This window comes from Coenobita brevimanus, chromosome 92 (genome assembly GCF_032717465.1).
Source record: "Coenobita brevimanus isolate Jiangsu-jjx chromosome 92, ASM3271746v2, whole genome shotgun sequence".
In the NCBI taxonomy this organism is placed as follows: domain Eukaryota; kingdom Metazoa; phylum Arthropoda; class Malacostraca; order Decapoda; family Coenobitidae; genus Coenobita; species Coenobita brevimanus.
This window is the reverse complement of record NC_137045.1, coordinates 33342160-33357536: the sequence shown is the minus strand read 5'-3', so window position 1 is coordinate 33357536 and position 15377 is coordinate 33342160. Positions and strand designations below refer to the sequence as shown.

General features: G+C 42.8%; 1 protein-coding gene across 1 annotated transcript in view; it reads left to right on the top strand.

The window, feature by feature from the left end:
- LOC145412189 (FGGY carbohydrate kinase domain-containing protein) overlaps positions 1-15377 on the top strand; it is a 176354-nt gene that overhangs the window by 16111 nt on the left and 144866 nt on the right. Inside the window, exons 4-5 of the mRNA XM_080282118.1 lie at positions 2508-2589; positions 7891-8046. Of these exons, the coding sequence (XP_080138244.1) occupies positions 2508-2589; positions 7891-8046 (238 nt within the window). The remainder of the gene's footprint in view (positions 1-2507; positions 2590-7890; positions 8047-15377) is intronic.

Genomic DNA, 15377 nt, shown 5'->3' with positions numbered 1-15377 from the left:
TTCCTACCAAATTCCTCATCCACTCTCTCCTTACTCTCTCTTACTAATCTTTTTACCTACCTCTTTCTTTCTATGTATAACTCTCTCTTCCACCTCTCAACTTCTTCCTTACCCGTATTTCTCATCCATTCATTGTATGCTTTCTTCTTTTGTGCCACAACCGGTCTCACCTCTTCATTCCACCACTCATTTGTGCATAACTTAAACTGAGGTTCTAGTTATGCTGCAGATAGTCTTTGCTGGTTGATTAATAAGAGTTGTCAGCAGGACTAAAGTCTAATATGCAGGGTGTCCCAGGACTTTATTTAGTATTTTCAAGTAATTCTATCTATCTATCTATTGCCAGACGCCTCAATCCCGTTTGGGGTGGCCACAAACAAATCGCCTCCAAGTCGCCCTGTCCCCCGCCATTTCACTGCCCTGCTCCCAACTCACACCCCCCTCTCTCATATACCTCTCCACCCCATCCCTCCATCTCATCCTCGGTCTCCCCCTCCCTCTTCCACCCTCCACCTTACTCATATACACTCTCTTCGTCAGTCTTTCACCCTCCATCCTCTCCACATGGCCAAACCACCTCAGTGTGTTCCTCACAACGCTTCCTATCACATCCACATCCACACCACAACGCTCCTTTATATCCTCATTCGTCAGCCTGTCTCTCCACGTGACTCCACAGGCTCCTCTTAAATAACTCATTTCCACTGCTCTCACTCTTGACTTGTGTCCTTCCAACAATGTCCAAGCTTCACTTCCGTATGTTAGAGTTGGTATCACAATACTGTCATGTAGTAACTTTTTTACTTCCATGCTCACTTCCCTGTTTCTTATCACTGCTTTTAAGGAACCAGCAACCTTTCTTCCCTGCTGTACCCTTTCAAGCACTTCACCCTCCAAACCTCCATCCTTACTCATCACACTACCCAAATACTTAAACGTAATCACATTTTCCAATTCCTCACCATCCAACCTCGCTGTACATTCACTGACTTCACCTCTCTCAAAGACCATCACTTTACTCTTCCCTACATTCACCTTTAGGTTCCGTTTCTTACACACTCTCCCAAACTCATCCACCAAGCCTTGCAGCTCCCCTTCGTCTTCACTCAACAACACAGTATCATCTGCAAACAACAGTACAGGGAGTTTCCAAACACTATCCTCTCTCACCAGGGCCACTCCAACATCCACTACCCTACCTTGTACCTCTTTTATTACCCCATCCATGTACAGATTGAACAACCATGGAGACATGACACATCCCTGTTTCAAACCAACTTTCAAAGAGAAAAATTCACTTAGTTCACCATCCACACGCACTGCAGCCTTCGCACCATCGTACATACTCTTCACAGCATTCAACAACTTCCCATCTACTCCATATATTCTTAACACTTTCCACAATCCTTGTCTATCCACCCTGTCATATGCTTTCTCCAAATCCATGAAAGCCGCATACAACTTCTTTCCCTTCTCTAGAAACTTTTCCACTAAAGATCTAAGAATGAATATCTGATCTACACAACCTCTTCCCTTCCTAAAGCCTCCCTGTTCTTCTCCAACTAATTTCTCTGTTCTTTCTCTAACTCTGTCTATAAGTATCCTACCATACACTTTTCCTATTATACTAAGAAGACAAATGCCCCTATGATTACCACACACTTCTTTTTCCCCTTTTCCTTTGTACAAGGGAATAATTATACCTGAATTCCAATCCTCCGGAACTCTACGTTCCTCCCAGTTTTGAGTGAAAAAATGCTTTATCAACATGGGTCTCCTCAGCAAATATATAACTACAGTTACTGATGACTTTGTGGATGCAGATGATCTCTCTCATAATTTACCTATAAGGTCATCAATAATTGCAACTCCATATTTGTTGAGAATTGGACCCATGTTGTAACTGTTGTTCCAGCATCTCTTACTCACTCTTACTCCGAGTCATCCCTAGAATCACCCCCTGACATTAATGCATCAAGTCCCAGGCCATTCTGTATATTATATGCTCAGTAGTGCAAGGTGACTTATGATAGTAAACCTGTCTCTTAATGCTTTACAGTATTTTAAATTACTAAACCCTGAGGGAATAATTTGATAAGTTTCTGGTTTACTTTACAACTAACTTTCCGAGTCACTTTTATAAAGTAGTCCACTAAATGATACAACTATGGAAAAATTAACCTTTTACCTCATCAGTCAAGGGATGTCCTATATTCAGTACTTCATTCATAATACAGTCAGGCAGCTTTATTATCCATGAAAAAGACTTCAAATTGGAGAGGTCAAAACATCCTTCATCAGCCCTTCAGTAAAAGAGGCCTTTCTTAAATTGAAAGTAAGTGTTTGAATGTAGCAACCACACATCAGTTAAATAAATCGTCAGGTTCACGGGGATAACTGCTGTTCCCTTTTAGTGTAGTGTGGCAGCTTATTAGTGGTATTACTGAATGGCAACTGAAACTGTATGATGTTCAGTATTGTACTATGATTTAGTGTTGTTACAACAGGGAAGGACAACTTCAACATTATAATGTGGATGGACCACAGAGCCAAGGAGGAAGCTGACTTCATTAACTCTCATAATCACAAGTTAGTGCCGTTATGTTTTGTACTGATAGGGTATATCTTGAAGGTTAATATGCTTGTTGCTAAAATGGTGTGGCTCATTGAAATATTTCTAGTACAATGGGCGCACACAGTGCACGAGAGATTGGGCGGTCCACGACCTCGCGCACTGGGAATTTGCGTACTAGGAATACATAATCTTATGGGAATAATTACATATGGGCGGTATCCCCTCATACCTGGACATTTTTTGACCCTTAGAGACATAATAAAGGTCATATGTTTCAGACATTGTACTAAAGCTATAGCTACAATAACAAAAATATAGGTAGTCACCTTAACAACAGTAGACAACAGGCCTGATGACCTTAAATAACAGGGGTTCTGAGGCGCGGCAACACTTACAGCGCCGCACTCCCCACCGCACCTCCCACCGCACCAACACTTCCCTCCACAGACTCCTCTTGATCACCTTCCTCAGGAGCATCAAAGTCACTCACTTCGGCCATAAACCCTTCAAAGTCCAATGCTGACACTTCTGACATTGCATCCTCTTCATCTTCAACAGGAACAGGAGCAGACGATGTCGATGGTTCCACAATTTCACCAACTTGAGCCCGCTGTGTGTAGCTTGTTATGATCGTCTGTCTTCTGTTTATTTCTTCCCTGTGCCTGTCTGTGAAGAAACGGAAGAGTTTGTCGATACCAACCAGAAGTTCCTCCGTTCTTAGGTTGCTCACTTCCTGTTCCATCACCTCTTCCTTGAGCTTATCCATGGCAGCAAGGATCTTGCTTATGTTTGACATACACAGCTCAGTCCTGCCTTCCATCACGCTAGGCTTCTCAACTTGACTCTGTCTGGTGTCGGGCTCTGCGTCAGCCTCGTCTATCCATTGCAACACTTCCTCGGTAGGCTGTTCCTCAGTAGCAGTGTGCACTTCTTGCATGTCTGCCAATGTAATGTCCTCAAAACCTGGTACAGCTTGTGCTGCTGTCAATATTGCTGCCTCAGCCTTGGCCAGTGGTTGAATGGCTGTCTCCTGGGTGATGCATAAGTGAGGCATGAGCACTCGCCACACATGGTTCACCGTTGCAGGTGTAATCTGGTGCCAGGCTTGAAGGAGAAATTTAACTGCGTCCTTCACCGTAAAGTTACGCCAAAATGCCCCAACAGTCATGGCATCTGTGGCAGGTCGGGATACAGGTGCTGGTGGAGATGGAACGGGAGCAGATTGCTCATCAAGGTCTTCGTCGTGATCTTCTTGTAGAGCATGAAGCTCCTCTTGTGTGTCGGTCTTCCTGCGTAGGTAGTCGTACACTTGCTTATGGTAGAAATGCTTCTCTGTGGCGTTTAGTTCTTGATCCAGTGGCTGCACTAGTGATATATTGTGCGGGGTGGCAGAAACACAACACGACAATCCTTATGAAGATCTTCCAGGTATGGAGGGTGACTTGGTGCGTTATCAAGCACAAGGAGCATCTTAAATGGAATGCCCAATTCCCAACACTTGGCCCTCGCAACAGGGACACACCGCCTCATTAACCAGTCTGCCATAATGTTCCCGGTCATCCAACCATTTGCAGACTTGTACCAATACATGCCACTGGCATCCATGTTTGTGAGGTTTTTGTAGCACCTTGGATGTGAAGCTGTGTGTACAACAACTGGCCTCATCTTGTGGCTCCCAGACAGGTTTACAGCGAACATTACCGTCATCTTACACTTCTGGAGCTTGCGACCAGGGGCTTGTTTCTGTCTTTTAGCGATGTAAGTTGATTTTGGCATGGCCTTGTAATATCCTTGTAATATGACGACGTTTCATCGATGTTGTAGATCTGGTCCTTGGTGTACTGTCCCTCTTCAATAATCACTCGAAATATCGCAGGATAGTCTCTCGTGGCCAGCTCATCGGCAGAGGCACGTTCACCAGACACTTTCACGTAACAGAGTTCTTTGCGCTTGAGAAAACGGTCCAGCGATCCAACCGACACCCTGAAAGGTTTTTCCACTTTTAACCTTCGAGATGCAGCCTTGTAAAAGAGCTGGGCTTGGTTCCGAATAAATCTTCCATTGAGTGGAACACCTTCCTTTTCTTTCCGCATTATGAAGGTGGCAAGATAGCGCTCCATTAGTATCATAGCACGATTTCCCACCCGCGAACGGCTGTCTAGGTCAGAGGCACCGTATGTCTTCACTACAGCCTTTATGGCTTCATGGTTCTTCCACACAATTCTCACTGTAGATTCAGCCAGTCCCAGGGTTCTCCCAATAGCCGTGTTTCCTTGACCCTCCTCCTTCATCTTAATGATCTTTAACTTGGTGGCGTGCGTCAGAAGTTTCTTAACTCTTGGGGTTGAAGCCATGGTGCGGCGAAGTAACGGCAGCACAAAAAACACCACACGTTGTACACGACAGGTTAGCTGTAGAGAATGATCCACACAGTGCACGAGTCAGGACTGTTATGGTATGCCTGCTCCTTTTTACCCCAAGCAGCGCAGTAGAATGCCTGGGAATTTCTGCGCATCAACATGATGACACGTGACGTGCTGTGTGAGGGGTGGTCGCGCAATAGTAGAAAATGGCATTTTTGAGTCACTCCTTGCCTTTGCCTCGCGTTCTGTGCAGTAGTCTCGCGCATTGAAGGGTTTTTGGTTATGATTTTTGGTCACTCGCGCACAAGGCGAATCGCTCACTGTGATGACGTGCACTGTGCGAGCCTACTGTACTTTCATGGGTTATAAAGCAGGGGTTCCCAACCTGGGGTAAATTACCCCAAGTGGGGTAATTTGGTCTTTTGTGAAGGGTAATGGGGGAGGTAACAAAAAAAAAAAAAAATTAAAAATCATACCAGTTATGATAGACTTTCAGACCTATACTAAAATTCAGAGATGAATGTTTAAAGTCATGTTTATTTGGTATCAGTGTTAATAATAAAAATAAATTACTCCTTGCAATAACTCTCTTGGTTTTAGCCTAACCTTTAATTAAGTCCTACATTCAAACTAAAATCTAGGCATCAAAATGTTAAGCAGCTAAAATGCAATTGTGGAAACATAAGCAATGAGGGGTAATGAGTGAAGGGAGGTGTGGAAAATGGGGTAATGGGTAAATAAAGGTTGGGAACCCCTGGTTATAAAGGCTTAAGTGTTGAGTGTATTGTTGTACGGGTCATTACAGTAGGCATTTTGTTGGTGAAATCTTATTTTGTCTTTTCCATTTCCTACTTCTGCATCCTACCCCACCCAGGTGAGTTTTAAAGAGTGACTGGTGCTGGAGGAGAATGGCTTCATGTGGTGGCACCAGTATAACCAAGCAGCTCCACTGCCTGGTTATACTAATATCAACTTCTCAGGACTAGGCTAAGGAATGTTTGGACTTAGTTCAGGGAGCTGTTGCCTCTCTTGACATTGAGATGGCTCTTTCTCTGTGCTAAGCGATCTTTGTGTGCAACATGTATTAGGAGTGCAAGACTATATGGTAGTAAGACCTGGGCTGCTAAGGAAGAGGATAATCATATGCTCAAACATACAGAAATGACAGTGATTTGATAGATGTGCAGTGCATTGCCTGGGAAGGGGATATGTTTATGATTGAAGAGTTGAGACAAAAGATGGGACTGGAGTGTATTGATGCTGTGATGAGAAGGGGTAGATTGAGATGGTTTGGGCATGATGAGAGAATGGAGGATGACAGTTGGGTGTGGAAACTGAGAAATGTGAATGTTGGGGATAGGGTTGCAAGAGGAAGACCAGAAATGACCTGGGATGAGGTCATACAGTATGACCTCAGGGATAAGGAACTGAATAGAGAGGCTGCCAAAGATTAAGCAGTGTGGAGACTGGAGAGCTGCCGTTTGGTGATCAGAGCCGTCGCATGCAAGCATGTTGGAGCCTTTATAAACAAAGTACAATACACCAGTTCCTCCCTGTGTTCTGAAAGGGGATGGTGGACTGCAGGAGGACTGCTTAAGCCTGCAGTCCATTGGTTTCATGTCCAGATAAGCCTGGGGCCACAACAACAATAGTGCATAAAGGGGCAGAATCAGGGGTTTGCAGACTTCCTTCTGTATACAGTTAGTCCTCATTTAAAAATTTTTTCTTTGAAATTGTATATCACATTGAAAGTGGGGCTGTGCCGTTTCTTCAACACCTCACCTTGTGGAAGAGCCCTGTTCCAATACTTGAGAGATGCTGTTGGTGTGCTAGCCAGATGGACCAGGTTAGAACAACAGCATACAGTCATCAGAGTGGAATATATGTAGAAACCATTTTCATTTTGAGTTCCATTGAACCTGAGCATAGCTACAGTACAGTACCTACATATTTACAGCATTTGGTTGACAAAGTTTTAAATATGATTCAAAATGAGGAAGATATAGTGAACTTGGGTATTGTATCTGGCAGGAGGTTTTTTGTTTTGTATTGTTTTAAAAGGCTCCAACATGCTTGCATGCGTCGGCCTTGGTCAACTAATGGCAGCTCTCTATGCTCCGCAATGTCTGGCAGCTTCCATGTTCAGTCCCTTATCCCTTAGGTCACACTCAATGACCTCGTCCCAGGTCTTTTTCAGTCTGCCTCTCGAAACCCTACCCCTAATGTTAACACCTCTCACTTTCTTCACCCAGTTATCATCCCCTCTTCTCTCCACATGCTCAAACCATCTCAATCTACCTCACCTCATCACAACATCAATACGTTCCAGTCCTATCCTACCTCTCAACTCTTCTATCATAAACCTAGCCCCCCCAGGCTTTGCACTCAGGGTCACACTGCACATCCACCTAAACTTTGACATTTCTGTAAATTAATATACAGTTACTTAAACAAATGTCTTTCCAGTTTGTTTTAGAGTTATGTACTGCTAATGAAGCATAACAAGGAATTTATCTTCACTAATATCTTTGATAAGCAGATTTGGGGGGCATGTTTTCACTAACTTTGGAAGATACAGCTGTACAATTTTTCCCCATTTAAAATTTTTTCATGTAAAGTTGTGCTGAAAAGAAGTCACTAATTAATAAACTTACCTTTTTTTTTTTTTAAGGTTGCTTATATTTTAAATTTGCTTCGAAGTTAGAAAAAAAAAATTTGTGTACACATTCTTTGATCGTGAACCAGAAGCACATGCATGCTTTAAGTAGTTCCATGTAAATTAGTATTGTGTGTGCACACCGTACACTGCAGTAATGGCTGCTATGATTCTTTCCTGCAGCCACCAGATGATTTTATTCTCTGTCACACTCTACTCTTGTTTCACCTCTAATAACAAAGGTGTTAAGTGATGACTGCCTTTATAGCATCCACTGATACACTGCCAGTATACAGGGTGTTGCAGTATGTGGGAGGAAAGGTGTCACTGGAGATGCAGACGCCCAAACTACTGTGGCTCAAGACACACATGAAGGACTCGTGGACCAGAGCAGCACACTTCCTTGACCTCCCAGACTACCTCACATTCAGGGCATCAGGCAGTCTTTCCAGGTACCCAACCCTGCCAGAACAGTGACGTTTATGTACATTTTGTAAAGTCCTTGGCCTTGTCAGCATGTTTAAGCTTTGATCGCTTGATGGGTGTTCTCTAGGCTGGTCAGTTTTTGCAGTATGTAGTTAGCTCCTTTCCCTTGAGGTCTGGTGCTGCAGAGAGATATTTTCATGAAGTGGGGCTGCCCAGCTGTACAACGATGCCTCAGCTTCCTCTCTGTCCCTTGAAGAATGGATGGAAGACTGAAGGAAAAAGGCAATTTCTGCTTGCAATCCACCAGGTTCACATTCAGATGTGCCTAGTACCACTAATACAGAAACAACTACAGACAACATTTGTGAGCAAAATACTTGACATTTCTCAAAGTTTGCCTGTTATATATAAATGCATATCTTTGTTTGTACAGTACAGGTATTTGTAATTCATGTAAGCCCAGCAATCTGCAGAACAGACAGGCTGTATTGACTTTTTTTTTTTTTTTTTTTACTCACTATAGTAAGACTCGCCTAAATATGCGGCTGTGGTGTGTCCCGCACCTGTGTACAGTGTTGCCACGTTTTCTATACCGTTATGTCTCTCTCTCTCTTTCTCCTGGCGGGAGATGTGAGCCACCCTGAGTGCTTTTGGTTCTTTTATTAGTTATTTATAATTGTGCTTTCATTTGTTAATTTGATTTTGTAATATTTAGTGATATTTATCATTTTTTGTATATGGCAACAGATGACCCGTTATTGCAGTACCATGACTGATTTTCATTCATTCATTCTCTTTCCCCTTCCTCCATCTCTCTCTCAGCCTGACAATGCCTCCACCACCACCACCCCCCGTCATGCTGACAATGCATTCAACCTTGCCCCTCTCCTGCCTGCTTCTCTCTCTCTCTTTCTCTTTTATTGGAAGAGACATTTTGGATTATTCCTCGCCCTTAAAATTACGGCAAAAGCCAGTAAATGTGAGCATTTTTCCCTAGCAACACCTGTACAATCTATGCTTGGGTCTATGGAGGTACGTACTTTACCTTAGGCCAGACTGGGTGTGTTAGTGTTGCCACTCACAAGAATTTTATGAATTATTTCTTTTGCTTTGGATATGCTGCCTTCATGGACTTGGAGAAAGCTTATGACAGAATAGATAGGCAAGGTATGTGGAAGGTATTAAGAATATATGGAGTGGAGGGGAAATTGTTGAGTGCTGTGAAGAGTATGTACGAGGGAGCAAGGGCTACGGTGCAAGTGGATGGTGAGCTGAGTGAGTTCTTTGATCTCAATGTGGGACTGAAACAGGGTTGTGTGATGTCTCCATGGCTGTTTAACCCCTACACCGCGGGCTTGTTTACCAATGACTTGCGTGTGCCGCGGGGTTATTTGGGCTCCGACAGACTCTCAAAAAATATTTGCCAAAAATCAGTTATTAGTCCTAGAATAATAAAATTACATATGCTTATGGCACATACCTTCAGCTTTCTCCTGGAATGATTGTTGAGCCTTCGTCGGTTACCGTAGGACTTGTGGAGACCTCTGAAGTAGGGTAACGAAGTCTCCACTTTACACTTCCCGACAACCCGTAATATGATTACCACAGCCAGATACAAACACTATAAACACTATTCTACAATTTTCAAGTAGTTTGGGATCCATACTCAAAAAAAAAAACACTCTGAAAGCAATGGAAATTACGAGCGCGTCTGATCGTCGCACTGGCACTAGTTCGCTCTTGGTAGTCTGTCATTTATTATTCATAAAACCCCTCACACTTTATATTTCTATTACTATATAACACTTATATATATCTACAGTCTTTATCCATAAGTTTCCTTCAGTAGTATTAGTTTATTGTCACTGTAGGGATTCAATTTCTTTCAGTAAAATACGTAGCATTCACTTTCTCGTCCTGTATACTGGCATTGAGAGTGAATGTCAATTTCATCTTCACTCTCATAACTCATAGCATTCAGACATGCTAGAGTGAAACTTTCACTTTCATTACTCCTAGGGTATATACTCATATTCTTATAATACTACTCATTTACATTTCTCTTTACGTTCTCTATTTTATTTACGTTATTTACATTTCTATTTTATTTACACTGTATTGTGCACTGTCACTTGAAATAACTTATAAAACTATTTTCCATTGTTCACGTATATTTACATTCATTACTTTCACTTGCTGTTTACACATTATTTACACATTATTTACAATTCCACTTGCACTGTTTTACTCAATAGAAAGATCGTAGTCACTCTTTTATCAATTGTCAGCCCTTTACCTCTTTCCACACGAGGTTTAGTAGGGGGTAAAGGTCACAGAGCCATTTGCATGGGGGTGAAAAAAGGCCTTGAAGTCAGCAAGATGAAACATACGTCCTCTTACTTCGGAAGATGAGAGTACACTGATAACGCGGGGCCAGCCAGCTGCCCTGGAGGCCTTTTTAGGGGTTATTCAGAGTTACCAATATTACTTCTTGAAACAGCTAAATCTAGCACTGATATGATTTGCAGGAAATCTAGACAATACATTATAAATTTGGTAGTTCCAGGTGAATGTAAATATCACTTAGGCTTCTCCCTTCCCTCCTTACATGTATATTTATTACGAAAATAGATTAGAGGCCTACTTAGGAGATATATAATCAGAGCTACCAATGTTAAATCTTGAAACAGCTTTGTCTAGCACTGATATGATTGGCAGGAAATCTAGACAATACATTATAAATTAGGTAGTTCCAGGTGAATGTAAATATCACTTAGGCTTCTCCCTTCCCTCCTTACATATATATTTATTACGAAAATAGATTATACGGCATATTTCAAGGGGAAAAAAACAGCAAAAATTAGCGAACGAGTGCACGTGAGGTGTTGTCAGGTGATAATTAGCCAATTCCAGGTGTATGGCACTCTCACTTACCTGATTTCTTTTTTGTATATATTATTTGGTATAAGAATACGACATAGGGCTTATTTCAATGGATGAAATCAGTGAAAAATTCCAGGGAAGATTTACTTAGCGTAGCATGGCCGGGCAGGCGAGAGGATAGGGTAATGGAGGGGGGGTAGGGAGGGGAGTCAAGAACGGGGAGAAATGGCTAAATTGTCAACAATGGATGGGAGTACAGATGAGATTAGGAGTGCTGACTAGTGTTGGACATTGTCAGTACTGATAGATGATACAAGCCCCCACTTGGAAGCCCGGGTGAATTCAAAATAACACAGAATCACAAAAGCGACGCCCCGCGGTATGATCCCTTGCTCCCAAGCGTCACGAAAGTGACGCCCCGCGGTTAAGGGGTTAATATATATATGGATGGGGTTGTAAAGGAGGTGCAAGGTAGGGCAGTGGATGTGGGGCTGGCCCTAATGAATGAGGGTGAGATTTGGAAGCTTCCGGTGTTGCTGTTTGCTGATGATACAGTATTGTTGAGTGAAGATGAATGGGAGTTGCAAGGTTTGGTGAATGAATTTGGGACAGTGTGTAGGAGGAGGAAGCTGAAAGTTAATGTAAACAAAAGTAAAGTTATGGTGTTTGAGAGGAATGAAGTCACAGAGTGTGCAGTGAGGTTGGATGGTGAGGATATGGAGACTGTGAGTGCATTCAAGTACTTGGGTAGTGTGATGAGTAAGGATGGAACTTTGGGGGATGAAGTACATGAAAGGGTACAGCAGGGAAGGAAAGTTGATGGTACACTGAAAGCAGTAATGAGAAATAGGGAGGTGAGTATGGAAGTTAAGAAGTCACTGCATGATGGTATTGTGATCCCTACCCTGATGTGTGGAAGCGAGGCGTGGACCTTGCAAGAGGGGAACAAGTCAAGAGTGAGAGCAGTGGAAATGAGTTACTTGAGAGGAGCATGTGGAGTGACGTGGAGGGACAGGTTGACGCATGAAGAAGTGAAGGAACGTTGTGGGGTAGATGTGGATGTGGTTGAGAAGATTAGGAGAAATACACTGAGGTGATTTGAACAGGTGGAGAGAATGGAGAATGATTGACTGACTAAGAGGGTGTATGTAGGTGAGGTGGAGGGAGGGAGAGGGAGAGGTAGACCGAGGATGAGGTGGAGGGATGGAGTTGAGAGGTATATGAGGGAGGGGTGGGTGAGTTGGGGGGAGGGTAGTCAAATGGTGGGTGACAGAGTGACTTGGAGGCGTTTTGTCTGTGGCCACCCTTTGCGGGATTAGGGCGTCGGGCTATAGATAGATAGATAGATGGACTTTGGATATTGGCATATTTCTTCTTTTTTCAGGCTCATTATCTTATATCCATAACTGTGATATTATTACCCACCCTAAAACTACGCAAAAAATCATTAAAAGTGACTACAATTTCTTTTAGCAACACTGTACAATATGTATGCCATGTTTCTGTGTTACTGTATAAATATTTTATGCATAATAAGATTACTTTTGATTCATCCATCTAAATACACAAGTGTAAGTTTTATTCATCTGAATTTATCGTATTTGTGATGCCTTGTACATAAATAGCTTCCGTTTCACATCGCAAGTTGGGGAAACGTGGCACCATTGTACACAGGTGTGGGACACACCACAGCCGCATATTTAGGCGAGTCCTACTATAGTCTTTTTACAGGTTTTGGCCTCTAAAGTAATTTTAAAGGCTTTAATCAAAAGTTTGAGAAGGTTGTCTCAAGAAATCAGCCCATGCATCGTAATGCACTTGCCAGTCATCCGGGAAATAAAAGTGTGAGGCTGTGGCAGTAAGCACCGGGAAGAACAGCAACAACATGAAGAAATGACAGGGAAAAAAAAAAAAGAATCTTTTTAGGTCTGCCCCATGACACTGTATTTTCATCATTCATATCCATAATCCACCTCACTCAGTGAACCTCTCCCATTCTCGCCACTCGTGTTAATCATCTTGGTCATCCTCTTCACATCATATCACCAATACACTGTCAACTTGTCCCACAAGAAGGCATTTCTGTACTTACCCATATCACCATGCTCTTCTCAGTTTGAGGTAGCTAACTCGTTCAGTGGATGTTTTTTTCTCTCAGATGAATATAGTGAGCCTATGGGATACATTTGATATGTAAGGATTAGAAACAGCCATTGATAATTGTTGTGGCAGTTAGACATTACGCATTACATTCATGCTGTTGCCAGACTTTTTTGTTCAGACTTTGGAAGATCTCTCAAAATGAAGGAGTTATGGGATACTACTCGTGAAGTCTGGTTATACCATATGTGTATCTTAAGACTCATCATATGCTTCATGGTGTTGTGGTTTAAAGTGATGGTTGTGTGAGATCTAGGCTTGTAGGTATACTATCAGGAATTCATTTTTTTTTTTCTTTTTTTTTTTTTTTAATGGGGAAGAAGGAACCAAAGGCAATGAGGCCGCAAAACTGTTCCTTCCAAGAGAAAAACAAAATACAAGAGAGCCAAATTCAAGATCCATTCATTTTGAGATGCCTTGACACACTGCGTTTGAAAGACTGGAGGTCATAGGAAGCAGGAAATACAGACAGAGGGAGACAGTTCCAGAGTTGACCTGTTGCATAAATGAAGGACTGGGAGTAACGGTTAACTCATGCATTAGAGAGTTGGACAGAAAAGGGGTGAGAGTTTGCTGCTTGACGTGTGCTACGCTCCCGTCGTAGAAGCGAAGGAATGCATGCAGACAGTTCAGAGGAACAGTGACCATTGAAGTAGCGATAGAAAAGAGATAAAGATGCAACATTGAAGAGACAGAGGTTGAAGGGAGTCAGTAAGAGGGGGAGAGTTAATGAGACGAAAAGCCTTTGACTCGACCCTGTTCAGAAGAGCTGTATGTGGGGAGCCTCCCCATACATGAGAGTTGTACTCCACTCAGAGGTGGATAAAACCCCTGTATAAAGTCAACAATTGTGCGGGGGCAAAGAAGGAACGGAGTCGGCTTAGCACACCCAATCGCTTGGAAGCAGATTTTACAAGAGATGTAATATGATCTTTCCAAGACAAGTCCCGAGCAAATGAAACCCCAAGCATGTTCAACGATGATGCAGGATTAAGTTGAGTATTATTAAACATAAGTGGGTATACCTGTGGAAGATTTTGTCGGGTTGATAGGTGCAAAAACTGAGTCTTTGATGCATTAAAAACAACCAGATTATTTTTACCCCAGTCAGAGATACGGGTCAAGTCAGACATTAGGTGTGCCATAGCCTCATCCCTCGCCTGTTGAAGTAACTGCTGAGATGGACGTTATGGGAATCGAATGGAAAGGTGAAGGGTGGAGTCATCAGCGTATGAGTGGATAGGGTTAGATGTACAGCTTAGAAGGTCACTGATGAATAAAAGGAAGAGACTTGGTGATAGGACAGAGCCCTGAGGAACACCACTGTTAATAGATCTAGGAGAAGAACGATAGCCGGCCAGAAAGGAAGCTAGAGATGAAGGCACAGATAGAAGGATAGAAACCGTAAGAGAGCAGTTTGGAAATTAAAGATTTATGCCAGACTCGATCGAAAGCCTTTGAGATATCAAGTGCAATGGCAAAGCTTTCGCCAAAGTCCCGAAAGGAGGATGACCAGGTGTCTGAAAGGTTGGTGAGAAGATCACCTGTGGAGCGTCTCTGACGGAACCCATACTGACAATCAGAAAGAAGGTTGTGATAGGAAAGATGCTTTAAAATTTTTCCATTGATACAGGATGTTAAAGCAATTGGACGATAGTTAGAGGGTTGGGAATGGTCACCCTTCTTTGGGACCGGCTGAATGAGAGCAAACTTCCAGCAAGAAGGAAAGGTACAAGTTGACAGACAAAGGCAAAATACTGTAGTTTGCCTAGGCAGGGTGTAAGCACAGAAGCATAGTTCTTGAGAACAACAGGAGGGACTCCATCAGGCCCATATGCCTTAGTACTGAGGCCAGCAATGGCAGAAAATACATCAGCTGAAGAAATTTTAATGTTAGCCATGAGGAAGTCAGAGGGGGGAAGTGATGGAGGAACAGCACCGGAATTGTCTAAGGTGGAATTGGAGGAGAAAGTCTGTGTGAAGAGATCTGCTTTATCAGTAGAAGAAATAGCTACAGAGCCATCAGAGTAGAAAAGAGGAGGGAAGGATGATGAGGTAAAGTTGTTAGAAAGGTTTTTGGCAAGGTGCCAGAAGGAGCGGGAAGAGTTCGAGTTAGAGGGTTGAGAGCATTTTGTACGGATGAAATTATTTTTAGCAGAGCGAAGAATAGACTTAGCACGATTCCTCGCAGAAATGTATAAAAGATGTGATTCAGGGGTGGGTTGGCTCCGGTACCTTTTATAGGCCCTCTCCTTGTTGCGGACAGCATTAGAACAAGCGTGATTAAACCAAGGCTTTCGTGCATTAGTCAGAG